The sequence below is a fragment of the Sipha flava genome, unplaced genomic scaffold (assembly GCF_003268045.1).
Source record: "Sipha flava isolate LNK unplaced genomic scaffold, YSA_version1 225_pilon_pilon, whole genome shotgun sequence".
Lineage (NCBI taxonomy): Eukaryota > Metazoa > Arthropoda > Insecta > Hemiptera > Aphididae > Sipha > Sipha flava.
Genome location: NW_020272859.1, coordinates 840,741 through 862,155, shown reverse-complemented (window position 1 = coordinate 862,155; position 21,415 = coordinate 840,741). Strand labels below are relative to the sequence as shown.

Here is a 21,415-nt window from a genome sequence, read left to right as displayed (position 1 = left end):
GTTACGGTATTCAACAAGCAGGTATGTACATGAAACGTATGAAACTCAAAAAAGGTATCAACTGGGCCTGATTATAGGAGACTTTGCGGGCAAAAACAAGTAGAGAACTAATGAAAAAAATTCTTTAAATGATTTTAATACTTATATTTATCAATTAGATGTATTTTAAATAAAAAAAAATAAAAAGATATTCAAAATAATTTTTCACGACGGTGGATAGGTGGATAGGTGGAGCGAGACAGAAACCGAACGGGCGTCGGTCGAGTGGCGTAAATGTCCCGAAAAACGGTCGGGCGGGCATCAAAAGTGATAAAACGACACGGCGGCATCGGTGCAGCGATAAGTAGCAATAACGCCGGTGCGGAGCGGGAGTGCATCGCGACGACTGTAATAATAACAGTGATAATATCACGTAGGTGGAGTCGGGTGAGCTGAACGGTGAACGAGTTGTAGTAGTAGTAGTAGTAGGGGGCGACAGAGGAGTCAGGAGCAGGAGGAGGAGAAAAAACGAAAACACCACCGCCGCCTTCGTCCGCGCGACTCGGCAGTACACGTTGTTCCGGTTTCGGGTGCGTCCGCGTACCGCTTGCCCCGTCGTTTCCCGTCGTCTCGCGCAGTCGCCGCAGCACGCATCGGCCGTACACATTACTCACACGTCTTCTCGTATACGCGCAGCCGTTCTCTCGCTCAGCCCACGCGCACTATGCGGCCCACACCGGCACGGCCACACAACAGAAGCTCGTACCGTCGCGACCAGTGAGCAGCCCGCGCGCACCCTTGTCTCTACCGACACCACGTCCTCGTCGCAACAACGTTTCTGGCCCACCCTCCAAGTTAAAGGGACCGTCGAAATCCGATCGCGACACGTTTCCCCCTCGCTACCGCCGCCCGTCCACGGGTCCCCGTACAATCCTCGAACGAAAAAAACAAATCGCGCCAGCCATGCGGTCCGCCACCGTAACGCGGCCCTCGCTGCTGCCGCTGCTGTTCCTGCTGGCCGCCGTTGTACCTGAAGCCGTCCGCTCCGTGGAATCGCCAATCGATCCCAAACGTGAGTACCACCACCATCTAATGACGCTGTACGTTTCACACTCCCATCTTGTTGTGCCGTACGTCAAATATATAAATGCCGAGAGACAGAGAGAGAGAGAGAGAGAGAGAGAGAGAGTGGTTAAATATACGTTTTACTATGACAAACTTATATTTCACGTACAAATTCCCTCGTAAACTTTAAGGCGGATGTGAATCGAAAACAACTGTTTTTCGGTGTATGGTAATCGCCTGTAATTTATGCAGACTGTCTCCGTTTCAACTTTCTAGTTTTATCTCCTATTTTTGTTCATTTTAGAGATAGTATATTTTATATCGATATTTTCTAAGATTTGTATTGCTGGTTAACATCGGGTACTATGGCTCGATGAACAACTAACAGACGATCAAATGTCTAAAAATATACGACCTCGTATAAGCGGTTTTTATATCTTATATATAAGCGTATAACGTTTTTATACTTGGGTTACCTAAGCTAACCGTCACTGTTTAACGCTTAATCGACACGTGCGTAGTATAAAATTTAATATTTTTTTATCACCACGAGTTTAACTGTTTAGTGCCGCAATCAAATTGAATCTAATATCAAAACGTGCAAAATTTATGTCCGTTGAGCGTGTTACAATATTAATAATGGCTAATAATGGACGTTAAATTGACGTTCGGCTGCGTGGTTTCAAACAGACGCCATGCGAGCGATTACAATTATTTTCTGCTTAAACGTGTCGTTAAAAAAAAAAAAAAAAAATAATAATAATTTTGAACATCGGGAGTCGTAAAAATGACTTGCATGACACCGGCAAAAGTCTTGAAACAATGGGCGATTCGTGTTCGCTATTATTATTATTATTATGTAGTATGAAGTCTGAGTTGTCTTTAAAGACATTGTTACAGTCGTAGTTACGTTGTAGTGGTGATGAATAAAAATTGTAGGTAACTTACCTGTGGTAGACACCTGTATTTGTTACTGTTTGTCTTACGTTACAATACAAATGTGATTTCGCAAATAATTGTTTAGACAGCACGGTCGGAAATACATAGTTTGTAACTACCTATATTATGAAGGGTGACGACTAGAGCGACAAGCCGATCGTTTTGCCTCCTCGGGTTCGTCTTCGTTTGCGTTTGCAGTCGTGTATTCGTATATTTCGCCAAGGGTTTTGTGTACACTGTTCGTCGTGTTCATCGAAAGTAAATAATACAGATGATTATTTTTGTCATCACGGCTTGGAAATAAAATTATATGTCTAACTATACGTAATAAGTACAAAGCGAAACATATATCCGCAGTGCGCGCGTGCGAATACACTCGTATAAGTGAAAATAATGTTTTCTAGCACTCGTGCACGCAATCAAAAAAAAAGTGTTACAATTCAGTCATTAAGAACGATACGTCGGTCGACATAGTCCGTCATCCAAAACCGTCTGGTTTCACTGACGATTTAATCCGATTACCGAGAGTAAACACCGCATGATTTGACGCGTCAGCTGAATGAATACGTAGATTATAGTATCTACGTCGAACGCGTTATTTTCGTTTACACTCTGAATTTTGTTCTCTTCTCATAAATTGTAGTTATATGGTGTGGATCGTGATTCCATTTATAAACGGTTAATAATGCTTATCGGTGCACGATATTTTTTTTCTTACGTGCAACATTTTCACTTGAAATTTATCTTTAATTTACGTAGGTGTGTTATTGCAATAACATTCAGCAACGTCAAATCGGTGGTATAACTCATAAGTTTTCAGCAAGCGTGTGCGCGCGAATGTTACTAAAGAACTTAAGTGTTGAATATTCTTGTCATCGAAACCGTGGGACACGTACACTAATACTTAGGTATGGGGTTGGGTATACCGCAGCGACAAACTCGATTGTATTCAGAACACAATGTCTATTCGTCGCCACGTAATAAAATAACAATACATCTGTTGGGTAGCGGCCAAAGTCATATCGCCATATGCATTATACTCGAATCGTGTGTACTTTTGGATCTCAACTTTTGTGATCGTGTTTGATAGTAATATTTTAGGGAAGATCTTCCACCTGCGGTTTTTATTCATTTATTATTATTATTTTTTTCCAAATAATCAATTAAAAATAATTTTGGCACACGAAAGTTGTTGAACATCAAAAGATTATTATAAATTTGTTCATGTTGAAGTACAAAATCATTAATTTTTCTACAGCAGTTTAATTTTCATAGTAATTTAGAAAAAGTATGCAATTTTAAATCTGTATTAAATATATAAAGGGGGGTGGAGAGAATAATGTGAACACTTGACATACACGCGATTTATTTATTTACATTTACATATTGATTTATTAATAAGGTGTTGGGCCACCATTTGCTTTTAAAACAACTTCAATCCTTCGCGGAATAGATTCGTAAAGGATCTGAATAGTTTCCAATGGAATTTTGTCCCATTCTTCTACCAAAATATCTGCCAATTACTTCATTGATGTTGGAGATACAGTACAAACAATATGTAACTATATTGCATTGTGTTCATATTACTTTGTCCACCCTTGTATATATAAACTGCTAATTCTTTCATTTTTGTGAAGCGATAAAAATACGTTTTATTATGCACAGTGGCATTTTGCATATTTAAACATCAAATTTTTGCGTGTTACATTATTGTTGTATAACAGTAATATGTAGCATATTACAGTTTATTCGATTGTCGAAATGATACCGTAAATTATATCGAGTATGAGCAGTCAAAAATGATATAAATAATGGACATGTATCTGTTATATACATCGCTACGACATGAGATACGTAACGTTAAGTTAAATTTTAATAAATTATAAATAAAAGGTTTGTGTTTTGTTGAGTTTTTAAATTCAAGCGATTCTGCTTCAAATTGATGATTGCAACTTGAACTTAATAGTATTGTAATAAACAATAACGGAATACGGAATATTGTTTGACGAGCTCCAAGAGTACATGATGAATATATGAGTTTTTTTTTAATATAAAAAGAAAATTTTTATTTATTCAATGCAATATTTTGAATACATCACTGATATAAAGTATATATACGAGTACATTATGAGGTTACGGCATCCAGATTCGTGATACAACTAACCAGCTAGTGCGACAGATTTTGATGTATAACAGTTTTTTCAAATATTACTTTTTTTTTTCTTATTACATAATGATGAATACCGTGTAAAACACCACCAATGGAAATTTATGTTTTTCCACCTGTTTAATGCATAATATATAGGCACATGCGTGCATGTTTATAATGAGTTTAATAACTCAAACTCGTTACGCAGCCTGTCATATATATGCTAACGCGTTTATTCTCATATCATATTGTATGTGTGTGTGTGTGTGTGTGTGTGTGTGTGTGTGTGTAAGTATATTTATATGACTATAGCTAAGTATGGGTATATCGACTAATGACGGCAATAAAAACATAAAATACATATTTTGACCCGTAGTCGAATAACCTTTTTGTTTTCAGATATTTTTTTTTCTATCATTTTTCACCCGAAGTGGAACCCCTCGTAAAATATAGTTCTAATATTATTATATACTAACCTTAGGCAAGTAATTAGTAAACACATACGTGATCCAATAGTGGATTCGGCAGCACAGATGTTTTTAATAATTTATCCGTAAAGTCAGTGTATATTGCATACTGCGTATAATATAGTCGTGTACAAATTTCAGGGTGTATTTTATTTCAGAAAATTATTTTTTTACAAATTAAATGAAAAATGTTCACTAAGAGTCTAGTGATCAAAATATTAGGTATGTTTGCGATAGATACTTATGTACGTATTTGTGTACGTTTTGCGGTAGTCCGTTCCAGTTCATACCGAGTGACTTTTTGCTTTTTAATACTCACATTCTCCATCAACATAAATGTTTTTAAGAATAAATATTTTTACAAAAGATATGCAGTTTGAAGTCATTATGGCTCTACAGTTAATTAAAAAAATTAATTTTTACAATTTTTTATCGTTGTAATCATTTGCACTTTTTTAAAACACAGCAAACGAGTACATTTTTACTATTTAATTTTCTGAAAACAGTGTTGTTTTATACCAAATCAAGTAATTGATTATTTGTAAGTAATTAGAGTTTAAATGAGTGAATTTAAGTGGCATACAAGGAAACCCGACAAAATACATCGGTATACTATTGTCGATGAACCAGTCATCAGTTTGCAGTAATATTATTGACACACAGAGCAGTTCGTTTGATCTTCAGCTGTTTTATTTTTTTTATTTTTATTGATTCGATATCGATATCGTCAACGTCTGAGATCGTGAGTTACTCGGAAATAATAATTTTTCGAAATCGCGAAATAGAACTGGCTGCGACAGAATGCACACACTTATTATTACAGGTATATTTGAAACGGCATGGTTTTTTTTTCTCTCTCAAAAACCGCAATATCGAATTAGCTGTCATATTTTATTACGTAAATAAACGTGAACCTATGTTTGTATGGAAATGCAATAAGAACGCCGACCAATTTGTATGAATCGGTTTTGCACAGCTCCCGAGTGTGTGGTACAATAATAATATGACTATGATTGTCAACATGGATCTGCGTATTTTCATCAATATCCTTTCCATTACACACGCCGTAGTCGTGTTCGAAAATCTACAATCGAATGCGAGTGAAAATAACAATTGACCTAACTTCGGGTAGGACCGTTAACGTGACGTGTTAACACCGACCGGTAATTATCGATCTCGGTTGCGGTTTTACGCTCGTCCGTCGTTTTGATTAGGTGCATAAACGTATAATATTACATTGCCAATCGCTGTTCTTGTTCTTGGATGTTTTACATTCACAGTTTAATATTGGCTTGGATATTGCAGGTGCACGCTGCGTTTCGGATGCGAACCATAAATATTTGGATTGTTTTGTATTATTAGAAGTTATGAAAATATATACTTGGACGGACCAGTAAGTGTGTACCCACACACGACTACTGAAAAGGATATTGTGCAAACATTTTCAAATTGGAAAATTTAAATTGCTGCCTTACAAACATAATACGCCGACGGATAAAAAAAAAAAACATAAAAACTATAAGTGAAAGTATGGTTTATCAATTTTGTTTTACGAGTTTATATTTTTGGACTTTAGGTTGATCATAAAAATTATACCTATATAAAGAGTTCGAGGAATAATGAAAACTTGACGAAACGTACACCTGTATTAAAATACTCATTTAAAAAAACTTTACTAGTAGATAATTTAGTTTGTTAATCATTGGGCTAAAATTACGAATATCTAATTATATTTTGTCTAAAAATATGAATAGTAAATATCGATCTCGATTATTGTAATGTTACTTGAATATAATACTTTTGGTTTTTTTTTAAAGCAATAATAATAAGAATAATAGCTAACCTAATTATTGTTTTAAATGCTGTGCAACGTTAAGCGTTTACTTCAAATGTGTTCAAAAGAAGTATTACGTACTTAATGAGTACATATTTTTAACAGCTTGTATAAAACGTACAAAGTGTTTTTTAAAAATGTACCAATTTTTGAATAATTAGTATACAATGTTTATTGTGTTCTAATACCATTAATGTTTCTTTTAGATTCAAGTCGCAGAAGGTGCGTCACCTACATGTAAATAGTATTTATACGAAATAAAACGTGAACGTAAAATGTAAAACGTCTTCGAGAAACATTATCCGTTTATCATTAGCTCCGAATGAACGTTTTATATATTTTACGGGTAAAGCCGAAGTACACAGGCATACGTTTTACGGTTGTAGCCAAGTGGAAGTTTGTACACTCTGTATAAACTAAGCTCTGCGTACGTGTTTAGAATGTAACTACATTGTGTAGAGTACAATAATATATTATTGTTATTGGACGCCCGCTGCTATATTATTTGAATATAGCCGCAGTCCACAGACGCTAATTTTATCCATTCTTATACAGAGTAAACAATGATGGTTGTTAATACCGTCACTACTATCCTTTGTGTACTTTTTAATAATTACCACGTATCTGAATATAATGGAAGTTTAATGGAAATTGAGTTAAAAGAAAATATATTACTATATGATAGATGTTTGACTATGTTGATACTATTTATACGCCTACAGGTAAGAAGACAATATTTTGTTTTTATTTTTCCTCTAATATTTCTATTGTACACTAAATTATGTTCTCGATAAATAATTATTATCACAGAGATGTAAATAATTAATGAATAAAAATATTGATTTCGCAAAATGTACATAGGTAGGTACTGCAATCGCTGTTTATTGGCCCGATGGCTATGGGTGAATAAGTTGGATAATATTAATGGGAGTATTTAAATAAACTAATGTTAAACCTAACTGTATAGTGTAATATTTTTAATATTTTGTTGTGTTTTAATGGTATAAGTTAATTATTGAGCGTTTTTCGCGTTGTGAAAATATATTGCTATACACATATCCATTTTAAATAGGAAATACGTTGTTTTGGAACATTAAATTCGTGGAAAATAGTAAAAAGAAAAAATATTATATTTTAATGGGCTTATAAAATACAATAAGATATTTTCGGTTATGTCAAACGTATTCTTTGCCGTGTGCTCGACCAAAGTAAACCGATGACAGTAATAACGAATCAAAAACGGTCATACATGTATTGGATTTAGGTAAATATAGCGAAAAGTCGATCATCTGTTCAATTGACGAAGAATACAAAGCCAAAAGCTTTAAAACTTTATATGCTCACGCATTAAATATAATTAGGTTAGGTATTTAGTTAGATTTGTTTTTCGTTAACTTTCACGTGCAATACAATCGGTCTAACGAAGTGCGTAACATACATACGGGCGTTATAGGTTATAGGTTTTTTAAACGAAAACGATCATCATAATTATACGTAGTATTGCAGTATGGCATTCGTACCCGGACAAAGGAAAAAATTCTGTCGTTTCACCGTTCTTGTAGTGCAGGTATCGCGATATTCGCGAAGACCCGCGTTAAGTGTCGTAGTCTAAGTCGATTGTTTCTCGAGAAAAAATCGGTATCCATTAAACGAAACGAAGAAAAAAAAAATGAAAACAAAACAATATTATGTAATGTAATAAAATCCTTTGGGCGTATCGAAATACGAGAATAGTCGTTTGACTGGTTTGTGTGCCGATATTTTATTCGTGTTCGCAAACACAACTGTAGCATAGAACTGTGAACCTTTCCTCGGGAATATTATTTTTTTTTTTTAATTACATTTTTTCGTTACCATACACGCACTTACGTCGGGGAATTCGTTTCACACCACACCACGTGACCATATCGATATGAAACATCAACTGCAGTCTGCAGTTGCCCTGCAGTGATCGACAGAATCGTTTTACCATAAGTGCGTACTACGATTGCGTATTACTACTCAAACTGCACAGTATAGATGTAACGGCCGTGCTGTTTTAAATAATTGTTTGTTAAATTTTGCATATGATTGTTTGATGCTTTGTCTGCGGGTACGTACAATTCATAGCTACACCAGTTTAAAGTGTTGCAATGTGACCCGCTCGTTACTCGGAAAAAAAAATCGTAGTTGATAATTTTAATCGAATTTATTGAACTGCCTACGTGGTAGTTCTAAAAAAAAATGTAAAAAATGATTTAATTTATTGTGTTTCGTCGGTAGAGTAGTTTTCAAGTTATAGATCATAAAACTAACACGGTTTAACCGTTATTGATATCGGTACAGTCCTTTTGCCCAAAAATCAGATTTAAGTTAATAATTTACCATCATGATAAATAATAAAATAAAAAATGATTCAACAATTTATCTTCAAAACTTAAGAAATGTTGTTGATATGCGTTACAGTAAAATAACCATACTGACATTTGAACACTAAATTATCTCTCCGTATAATTTCGATAACTACAACTAAATATCCAGTAATGCAGTGTATAACCGTTAATTTTGGTAGAATAACTGTGATTTTATTTACAGCGACCAACAGTTTCTTATTTGTGTACGATAACCGTGACACAATATCGGATTTCAAGAACTGATCTCCGTCCAACCTTATACAAAAATGAGATCGTTTATTAATATTTTAATGGTTATTATTATAAAAAAAACACGTGCACGAATTGGGCACTATTACGCAAATCGCCCTGATCGTCATTAATTAGTTGGCCTTTCGACTTCAGGCGACCTCCGTAAACGGATCGTTATCGATGTAATATTGCGTTTTCGTTCTGTCTATCAGTCTGACTATCAGTCGCGGTTCGGTCTTCGGGGTTTGCACATTATTTTCATTGTATTGCGTGCAATAATACGTGTAATAACGGTCGTATTTAGGAATTTGACACCAGGGGGCAACAATAAAAAACGTTTCATTACACCAAATATAAATTTCTGCGGGTTGAAAAAGATCTTTCTGAAGAACAATTCGTTGCCGGTGTACACAAAAACAATTTAATTGCAGTGTCAACATAAGGATAGATTATTCGTAAATCTGGATTTCTAGACAGTATTCGACCGTTACCGAGTATGTGTGTGTGTGTGTCGTGACGCCGTGATTGGCGATATATATTTATTTTTTAAGATACACTTTTTATTTTGTAAAGAAATTAATTTAATTGAATTTACTTCAAAAATATTAGATCATTAAATATTGAAAATATAAAAAATTAACCATTCTCTCATATTCAGCCGCCCGGGGCAACAGCACCCTGTGGCTCCTCCCTAAATACGGCCCCGCGTGTAATAATAAAATATCGCATTTTCCGTAACTGCAGTTTTGCCGTGCACTGTGCACTTCGCGGTCTTACAGTCGTATCTTACAGACGCGGTGATATGACGTTGTTATTATTATTACTATTATTAATGTTAAATCACACTAATCTTATTGTCTCGATCGGCTGCAAGTTTCAACGGTTCTCGAGGCGCGCGTACGATTGAATCACAACAGATAACAATAATAATATTTCAATGACGACGACGAATACGCGTACACATAATAATGTATAATACAAATAATAATAACAATACACGTATGACCTTGTTTCTTCGCGTTTACCTCTCGCCGCGCTGTCGTAAGTGAAAGGATTTGTCGCGTTCTCTCACGACGGCCACTGATTCCTATGCGACGAGCACGCGCTAACAAATCGGATGATGGACACACGGTAATTGCGCTCGCGTTTCCTCCGACGGGTAGTGAAAATTCAACTTGTTTTCCGTACACGCGCGCACTTTGTACATTTACGCGTTTCGTATATTTCGTACCAACGTGTAACACCGTCTATGTGTTCGGTAAGACATCTCGGACGTTTCGGAATACCGGTAATGTAAACGGTGTCACGCAGAACATCGTTACGATTTAATTTTCGGTTCAACTATCGCGAAACATGTGTACGGTTTGTTTGTGCGATTCGTTTTTGTTACGTTTTAGTTTACGATTAGAGCTCGGATAATGTGACATTTTTACCCATGTACATATGCATACGGTGCGCTATAGACCTTGGAAAACGTAGATGTTACTCACGAAAAGAGCAATCCGATCGTACAATGAAAAAAAAAAAAAAATAGTAATCTGCTTATTATTTATCGTACATCTCTATAAGCGTATAATACAGGCGGGTACTATAATGTGTCACTGTTATTGTTATGCCTATTATTTGTGATTGACACAATACATAATGTATGTTCAAGGTCAAGTTCAGTGTTTTTTTTTTTTTTGAAAAATACGATTTTTTGTACGATTTTTGTAAATATGATGATGAGGGTTTATTGAAATCTTTTTTTTTTTTTTGTATGGTTTATAGGCACCTAAATGTTTTGTTAATAAAACACAAAAAACCGTATAAAATAATAAAAAAATAATAAAATAAGAATTAAAAATTATTAAATGATTAATTCTTTTAAATTAATATATATTAAAAAATTAATAAATAGTATATATAGAAATAAATAAATAAAATTTAACCTCGAATTAAAAATTAATCATCAGATATATACAGTTAATATAACTGCGACTATATACGAAAAAATAAAGGAAGGAATGCATAGAGAAAAATTGTTCTTTCCTTTATTTTTACATATTCAGTCACAATTTTACTAATTTTGTATGTACCGATGAAGAAGTTTTAATACAAAACCAGTTGTACTTTATAAGTATAATAATACTCCAGACTAAGCTTTTTAATTCTATGTATAAGCTATTTTTTTATTCATTTAAGAACAAAACTATTATAATTTTGTGTGAATACATTTAATAATACATTTAATCTTGAAATTCATTATTGCATCACAATATAATATACCAATAATATATGTACCTATACATAATTTGTAATATGTTTTGATTGTGAAATTCTTTTTTAACAACACATTTTATTAGTACACTTTTTATGGCGAGCTTCTCATTTTTTTATGTGGTGTAGGTATGCTATTCATATACGTTTTATTTTTTATTTATATTTTGATCAGAAACTTAATGACTTTTATTATTATTTTATTTATTGATGATTTCAGAAAATTTTTTAATGTATAAAAAAAAAAAATAGTCAGAAAACAAAATTGTCGATTAATTTATGCCTTATACTACGCATTTTACATATTGAAACATTTTGTGATTTTTCTTAAATTAAATTAACTTTGATTAAAAAACTCTACAACTATTACATTTTTACAACAAATTAGCTTATTTTCACGTAAAACTATTAATTTATCTTTTGTTTTTGATTGTGTTTTCCTTATTTAAATAAATGCATAATATAAGATAACAAAAAGAAAAAAAATCAAACATAAGCTTTACTTATGTAATAAAAGTAAGAATAGACAACATTTTAGAAAAAAAAACTTATATCTAATTTTATCGTAATCTGAGGATACATGTTATTCCTCTATAATAACTTATTTATAATTTATCAACCTACGTAAATAATATTATGTTCCGTGTTCATGTTAACGTAAACGTTAAAAATAAGTTAAAATGCAAATAGCATAAATATAATATATACATATACATAATATACACGAAAGTGTTTAAATATATTAATAATTATAACGAGATAATTTAAGTAACACCCCCTCCGAGAAAAACCTTGTCCATAACACAATAGAAACGAGAATAATAATAATTACAACATTATTATGATGTAATTTTATCATTAAAGTAAGAATTATTTTTATTTATTTGACTGCTGCAGAATAGTATTTTTTTCGCTTCCACGTTCGAAATTTCGATTGCGTGTAAAAAGAGATTCAAGCGATAGTGTTGCAATCAATTAGTATCATATACCGATCTATCTAAAAAATGTATTTATTTTACTTGGTTGCTTCTCGCATACACATATAAATTAATATACGATAGGAGCAAATTAGATGGTCTTGTTTTTGAAATCCTTTACCTACGGAAGAAAAGTGTGACTAATATTTGCGACAACACGAAATAATTTAAACGTTTTTCTTTTATTTTATTAATTAAACCGTAGTGTTGCACAATAGGTACGCAGCGAAGAGCGAATGGCTTCTACAATGATAAACACGTAACTGCCAAATTAAGTACTTAACACTTATATTAATTAATAGATATTTACTAACAACCCAATCGAAATAATATTGTTTATTGTAAGCACAAATAACAACTGCATTATTTAGTAATTTGTAATAACTACGGTCATCATTAACTTATTGTCCAGATAGATATTTTTCAAGTCAAAACTATTTCAATCTGAAAAATAAATTTATAAGTTCATGTAATATTGGTTTATTATAATTTTACAACTAGTTACTATACATTTTATCATCATGATCCAAAGTAACAATAATAATAATACAGATAGCAGCGAATTACCATAATTCCATTATGCATATTAAGTGTAGGTTGCTATAGGACAATTTACCAATTGTCCTTGGAGCATAATATATTTCGAAGGTTATCTTCATTCAAATTCCTCCGTAGATTCAAATCTTATAACATTAAAACATAGTAAACTGTATAATTGAACTATTTTCAAAATATATTGGTATTCCATTCGAATCTCTATAGGTAACAAATTTTTAATTAATTATCATGTGTGCAAATTTAATAAAACCGAACAATTTAATTTCATCCATTTTAAGGTTTTATCGTTTATTTATTTATTAAATTTAAACAATATGGATAATTTGTCTATTTTACCGTATCTTAATATAGATAAATCAATGAATAGATCAAAAATAATGGCGAGGTGCATTATATAATTATATTACAAATGTGATGGTTTTACCAAATTATGTACAAGATTGATTTGTCACCGACTTTATTGGTTAGATAACACATTTCAAACCATTAAAGACAGTAGATGAACTTTATTTACATAAAGAGAAAGTGTTGGAATATTTTTTTGTAGTATAATTGTTTTACAAGTATATATGGTACATTTTACTGTTTTCATAAAAATTTTTGTTGGTTTTTTTTATTTTCTATACGTTTCTAGTATATTAAAGTATTTCAAATAATTATATTCAGAATATGAGTAATCTTATCTAAATCTTATTACTTATTACTAGGGCTCAAAAGTTATTGCATTATAAACATTAAAATTGATTGCAATATTGCTCCAAAAATACCCAATTTCACTTATAATTGCAACAAACTGGTATTATTTACCAAAATAACTATAAAAAATAAAATTTTTCAATTATTTTGAATTAAGACTATCATATTATAAATGTTAGGTTATTTTACATAATATTTCAAAATAAAAATTTTAATTTATACTGGAATAGTGATTATAGTCTGGTATTCCTCCTGGAATAAAATTATTAACATTATTTATTTTATTTTTTAATACAAATTTCTGTGCTTACCTTAAAAATGATTGAGCTACGCTGCACAATAAATGATTTCTTTAAGTTCTCAATCTCTAAATATCTCCGATTTGAAGACAGGGAGTTGTGCAACCCATGCATCGTTTTATCAAATAATATTTCCACCATTGCCATCACAATCTATAAAGCTTAGTTTTAATATAAGAAACTTTAAGGTTTATGAAATAAATTGTAAAATAAAATAATTTTCTGATTCGCGCCTTCCTAATAATGTATTTATCAGTACGATTTTCGTAGTGGAGTTTTGATAGTTTGCTCGCGAGTCATGACAATACCGCAATAAATAAATTATAGGTCTGCGGACTATGTAATTATTGGTTTAGTAAACATTTTCTACATTTATTTTCCCTAAACAACTATGTATATTTTTTACTATTTATTATGATTATCTAAATTAATGGTTTCGAATCACACTAATAACACAGAAATATATCGGAAATAATAATAATCATATTACGATGTTTTACGTGGTGCCCCGATGCGTGAGGTATAATTTTGTGAAATTAACCCTTTTGCGTCGTAATCAGAGTTATAATATATTATCGATGGTGCATCGTCATGATTTATAGAACGTTGACGCAAATATTTTCAATCGGTACCTTTATGCACTGAATTAACGCACACGGAATTATTAAGCCGGGATTCGACGTTATACTTGGAGTATATAATTATTATAAGCGAACATTTTTTTTCACCGTGTTATTGGTTACGAATAAAAAAAGTAATCGGATTTGTACCCCTTAGCGGAGTTGGGTGCTCGTCCTTACGGCAGCATAGTAATACGAGAGTTTCGTATTATACAGGTAGTTGAACGCTCTTACACCGGCGGCCGGCGCGTTTGTCTCCTGTTACATACCACTAGACTTGAACGACATACATTACAGCCTTTCTCCTCACGATAAAATCTCATCGTTTGACCTCATGTGCTAAATGAAGACAATTGAAAAATAACCGTAATATTCATATTTGTAAGCAAGCGGTGATGTTATGACCATTATTATCGATGAAAATCGATATTTTTTTGTAGAACAGAACTGATAATTTTAGCCAAAAGGCATCGTTATTATTACACATTGTTTTTTTCTGTTTAGTCTGTTTCACAACCTTTTAATCGTGGTCATTGTACTATAAAAATATCGCATAATGGTTTTCGCGAAATAACGCAGTCACAGCCTGACATACTCTATAGGTCCGCTATAATTTTGGCTTTGATTTCATATCCCCGAACGGCAACGTTACCATCGAATCGCATTCAATGGACACCCATGTCGTTGGAGTAAGCTTGTTTTTCTTCCCAGATTTGCTAGGTTACGTTTTTACCAACAGAAAAATAAAAAAATATCGAAATCGTAAACGTTGTTTTTAATTAATATGGCTGCATTGCTATAAACGACTATCGATGTTCTTTTGTCGAAAACTGTTCTCACCTCGTTCACTCCGGTGCAAGATAAGATCTTATTATACATCGGGACACGAAAAATTATATTATTCCAAAAACAGCTCTGACCATAGTGACTGGTTCACCCGAAAGCAGCTGAGATTTATCAATTCTGAACGTATAATTTATTTCTAACCCGATCCATTTATATATACTTGATTGTTAATCGGCTGTCACTCGTCGTTCGGGATGTTTTTCAATTAACGTGCTCGTACAAAATAACGTCCGACGAAGAGTACAGATATTGCAATTTCACCATCCGTGAAGGTGTTGATTAGCAGATTTGAATTTCTAAATAGTAGTAAAATATGAAACGTATAGGGTTGTATAGCCTTCCATGACTTGACCATTTTATATTTTATACCAAATGTGTGTATTCTTAACCTATTGTACGATAAGTACTTCGTAATCCATTGCGAAAGGACGGTAGTAACGCGAAGTTTATTTTCCAATGCAGCGGTTACGTGTATCGGATATCCATTTAAAGTTAAAGTTATAGGTTCAGAGTAAAACGTACAATACTGATGTTTTTTTTTAATTGTTTGTACGCGAACACTATTTCGTATATTTATACTAGTCCAAATGTTTGTTGCGATACCTACAAATATCAGAAATCGTGTACACGATTTACTATTTATTACTACAGTATGAGTATACTCATACTTTATACAAACGAAATCAATAATCATTACAATTCAATCGAACTCGACCTACCCACCCCGTATACACGCAATGTACCCTTGACACTTACGCACTCAGTCCTATAGTGAGTATGTTGATTATCATTGTTTTAGCGTTGTGATGCCGTCGACTACCGTCTTGGACATGTTATTTATCCATATAGGATTGCTCTGTTCGCGTTTTTCCCATTGGATGTCATAATATCGTGTAAATATCATTCTCGAATACGCTCGCGCATACTATTATCATCATCATCATTATGTGTGTGTGTGTGTGAACACGCGTGCACGGAAAACAGGATTCGTGCTTGGGTGGGCCGCCGACCGGAGACATGACGGTGTATTCGAAGACGACGGCGGAAAAAATGATTTCACCCATGAAAACCATACTCGTACTCGTTTTTATGTTGTTTCCCGACCGTATGCGTTTGTACGTTATAACGCAATACTGGAAGCTCGTATACATTTCCGTATTATATATTGTACGCGCAAAGCCCACCGGTTACTGCGTACGCGTATTACATAACAATACGTACGCGAACTATACCATATTTTATCGTTATCGTGCGCGCGCGATAACGCTGTACAATATCGTATGATGCGTAAACAGTAATCGCGGACGACCTCTGCGTAACAATAATTATTATTCGATTGTTTACACATACAGAATAGTATTTACTCTACCGTTATTATTAGTGTACACATACCGTCGAGTGCAGTCGAATCGCGCGCAAGCATAAGGAATTCAGGTGCCCGCCGGTTGCAATAATAATTGTATGACATAATCGCTCCGTCGGTTTTTAATTTATCCGTAGAAATATCTCGTCTAATAAATGAAAAAATAATAATAATACAAAATAATGGTATGGCCAAGACGGTCGGTATGAGGACCGGATACACGAACGCAACGTGAATTACATTAACGACATTGTTCTGTACAATAACAAAAATCGTTTCGCGCGATAAAAAATCTTTATACAAACATTTTTTATTTACATCTGTATTTACACGTTACGAAACAAGTGAATTTGATGTTTTTTGAACGACAGGAAGGGGAGTACACCCCGGACGTCGAGTTCTTACGACAGAATACGTATTATATATGTTGGTAATGAACGGAACTAAAATGTAATAATACGGCCATTTTATGACCCGGGTTATATTACTGAACTATTGGGAGAAATGTAAAAAAAAAAATGATGTCGGCATTGTAAAATCGAACACAGTTAACCGTATTCGAAAACGATTGAAAAAAATAAAAATATCAATTCTACATTAGCTATGCGCGTTCTTATATACATATAGTTATTGTACGATTGCGGTGCGGCCGTAAATAGACGTCGCGTTAAATTGCATCGCCCACTAAAATTATCGGCGGTAAATGTACCGTTTTTGTAAACGGATAATAGATTTAGGAAAAAAATTATGAGTAATAGGGTGCGGCCGAACGTGATCGGCGGAATTGCCTGCGAAATTTAAACATAACAATACCGATTACGTTTTACGCGCGGACGGACGGCACTGCGATTTATTATAATTTTTCACGGACCGCATGCGTCGTGTACGTCCGTCGTGTGCACGGATGCACGTAGACAAATTTTCCGATAAAAAATGCAAACGGTCGGAAATGTTGCACGCGGAATTCGTGCGCGTTTGGCGCCGCAATAATATTACGTCGCGTTCGTTAAAGTCATCCGCACACGCTGTCTGCGTGCGGCTGTTGCGCTCCCCGTACGAGGAAAACCGTAGCGCTGCACGCGTTACACTGTTGCGTTCGCGTACGAGTCGATGTTTTAAGGTTCGTCGCGATCATTATTTCCGTTCGCACGATTCGGATTCCAACGAGGTTTACGTACCGCTGATCGAGATTTAAGCTTGAAGGCGAAACGTCTGGTCGAAAAGCGCTTCAACGACTCGTGTGTAATGCGCTAATCCAATACGCTTATTGTTTTTTGGTTGGGAACGCCATTTATAACCCATTATAATGAGATTACATTGGGTTAGTTTTGCACGTCGGTACTTTTATAGCAGTGCAGCGATGCGCACGATTTAAGTCCCTGAAAACAAATACCTTTGGACGCGGTGTACACTCCGAGAACGATATAATAATGTATGCTTCTTCGTCGATTCGACCAACGTGCATATTGATTTACTTCCCACCGTCGGTGTTGTAATAAATTACAGCATATCAATTATGCTGCACGCGTGTCGTTTCAATAAGATATTATAATTACGCTCGCTCGTGATCGACGTCTGCGAAAATGATGGCTCTGTGCCACGGATCGGACGCCGGAAGATTTTGCAATGCGTTAATAAAATCCAATATTAATTTTGTTGTTTCTGTTGCTATACAGAAATATACAGACTCGACAAACCTCTACTTATCGCTGCAATAACATTTTTGGTGGTCCATTTATTACGTTGCACCTGCTCTCGTCTAACTACACACTGTATAACATTATTATATTATACGAACCGCTTTTATCTGAAACGTGTATTATATTGTGCGCACTATTTTAACAAAGGATTACCTTCTTTGTTCGAATGGGTTATTTGTAAAGATTAGCTTATGAATTTTAGATACCCACGTTGGATCTGTTGAAAACCAAACGTTTGCGTTTAAAGATCATTTCACACATTTTGTTTCTGTATAATAATACTTTTTTATACCAATAAATGTGTGAAACATTATGAAATTATTCGACGTATCCACTATATATTTGTTAAGCCGATGGTATTCATAAATCTGAAAACAACCATTCGGTTTTTTTTGAAAAAAAAATAATAATTTCCTGTAATTTTCAAGTTCGATTCGTAGATTATTAAATATTACATATAATATAGGTATACGTTGATAATTTACACTTATTGATCTACAATATAAGATACTGTCGTATTAATCCAACGGCACGCATAATAATTATAATAAACAAATCCTCAAATTACAATAAAGAACTTATCCATACCAATAATATGTGCCAGGTGTCTTATTATTTCTATTGTACACATAAATATATAGCACGTCCTACTAATAACTTCAACTACTAACCTCAGGACAAATAATTTTTAACACGCAATCGTCTGCTATGCCATATAAAATAAAATATTTTCTTATATAATGTTATGATACACTGAAATGAATTGGACTTTATTTAGATATTACACATCTATTTCATATTCTAAGATCAGCATTTAACAAATGCCTACGAAATAGTTTTTTTTATTTTTTATTAATAGTATCTAAAACCTATTTACAATGGTATGTACAACAAATAGGTTTGATAATCGTTGAATATATGAATATAAAAAGATAGGTGATTAATATGAATTTGGAAGTTATTCAGATGTAAAACCCAGCACGTGTGTTAATTATTGCGAGATAGGTAGGGAAACCTATTTTTTTTTTCTAAACCATTTCTTTTTAATTCTGCGTTATGGGTTATCGAGGAGTGTGTTCGATGATAGTTTAATGATAATAACAATTGGAGTTTAGTGTGAAATCTAGCACAAATTATTTTGGTGGTTTGATTTAAGATTTGAACACAAATATATCTGTTACACTGTTAATCATTAAGACAACTAACTTTTTAAATCTCAGAAATACCTACGTCGACCTTTAGTATCGTTTAATAAACAAATAATTGTCAAAATTAAACTTTTAAAGTTCCAAGTAGAATGATAATACGAATATGAAGCCAAAGTGTATAATAGTAATAGTAATATATTATTACGTGAACCAGTTTTTCGGGTAGTTGTAGCTCTCGCAGACGATCTTACATAGGCACATACGACACATAATATCATGATGATGACATTGAATTAACATAAACACTATAACCATCTGTATATAGTTAACAGTGTTGTGTATTTCGTTCGAGGCACTTTTTGTTCATTTGTCGTCTTGTATCGTCCAACAACAGGTCATATGTAAACATTATGTGTTATAAAAATATATAAAATTTAAATATTGTATTTTTATGGCAAAACGCGTTGGTTTGGTCGGGTTAACGGACACGCATGTTATCATAGGTTTAATACGTCTTGTATAATAGTGTTGCAATATATAATGTATAAGCTCACGGGTGAATTAGTGATTAATATTTTATTACAATTTTTATTACACGTTCGTACTATAGTGTATGGTTATTATAACCTTACATAAACGAGCGATGTTTAGTGACATACTGCGCTCACACGTCAGATGGAAATATTAAGGACAAAGGTAAAACGAACAATATGGTCTCTTCTGTAGATATCATCTTTCCGAAGTCCCGATGGAATACATCTTTTTCAAAATTCTTTTCAGTGAAGAATTTCACAATGAATTACGAAATGAGTATAGGATGGCGTGCGTGCGTTCCTGTTATAGTACACCTCATCGTGCGTATAGGAACACTACGCAAAAGTCCCCAGAAATATGATTGATCAGATTTTTCTACAAATAAACCATATTATAGATCGTAACGTAGCACAATGTTCAATATTCATGTGCTGTACAAAGGAAACATATGTAGGTGTCTGAAAGATTCTTCGGAATCACTGACCGTAGCTGCGTTGCTGGAACATAGTGGAATGTAGGCTGCATTTTTACATAAGACATGTAATGTTTTGCCATGTGCGCCTGTTAAAATATTCCACTTGCATAACATTAAATAGTACGTCAACCGAAAGCTGCACCCCAGCGCAGCTGTTCACCCGTGCATCGTGCGTGTTGTAGGCCAAGATTCGTCTTCTCTTTTTTTTTTTTTTATCCATCGTCAAACCGTTGTGCACAATACGTACGAATGAGCACGGATATTGTACATCATGATGTTCGTATGTATAGCCGTACCAATCATTACTATCGTGTTTGGTCGTGACGTGTTTCATTGAAATATTAACGAATTTTCCGGTACGTCACCGTAAATCTAATTGGGAAACGTTACGTAATGTCACAGTGCCGGTGTTACGATGCGCGCAGGTACGTGCGCAAATCTGATGTCTTCGTCGGCCATAACCGCATTTGCGCAACGCCGTAATATTTTCGACGAACGAGTGGGCGAGTAACGGCCCGCGGTACAGTGTTTTTCATAATTTTATTTATTTTTTCTTCTGATTTTCGCGAAAAATTAAAACCACCGGACAGCAATACTACCCGCCCACCGCGGTAAACAGTTAAACGTTGCGCTGCGGCGAAATGCGTCGCGCGAAATACGTCATGGCATAAAAGTATCGCGTGCAATCATAGTACTGGCGATAACCACGCGTACCTACTACGCGGTACGCGGTAACAATTGTTTACGTGTAGGTACGCGCTTTCGTTGCGTACCGACGTGCCTACTCGCGCGTCATTTCGTGCCACCCACACGTGGCCTGCGCCCACGTTCGCGCCGCGGTCGTTAACGAGTTAGGGCTGCCACAAACAAAATATAATACGTG

The 21,415-nt window shown here is 34.0% G+C and overlaps 1 protein-coding gene across 1 annotated transcript in view; it reads left to right on the top strand.

Annotated features, from left to right (window-relative positions):
• Positions 1-536: 536 nt before the first annotated feature.
• Positions 537-21,415, top strand: part of LOC112683417 — a 53,226-nt gene continuing 32,347 nt past the window's right edge. The window contains exon 1 of the mRNA XM_025554455.1: positions 537-1,051. Coding sequence (XP_025410240.1) covers positions 943-1,051 — 109 coding nt within the window. The 5' untranslated portion in view covers positions 537-942. The remainder of the gene's footprint in view (positions 1,052-21,415) is intronic.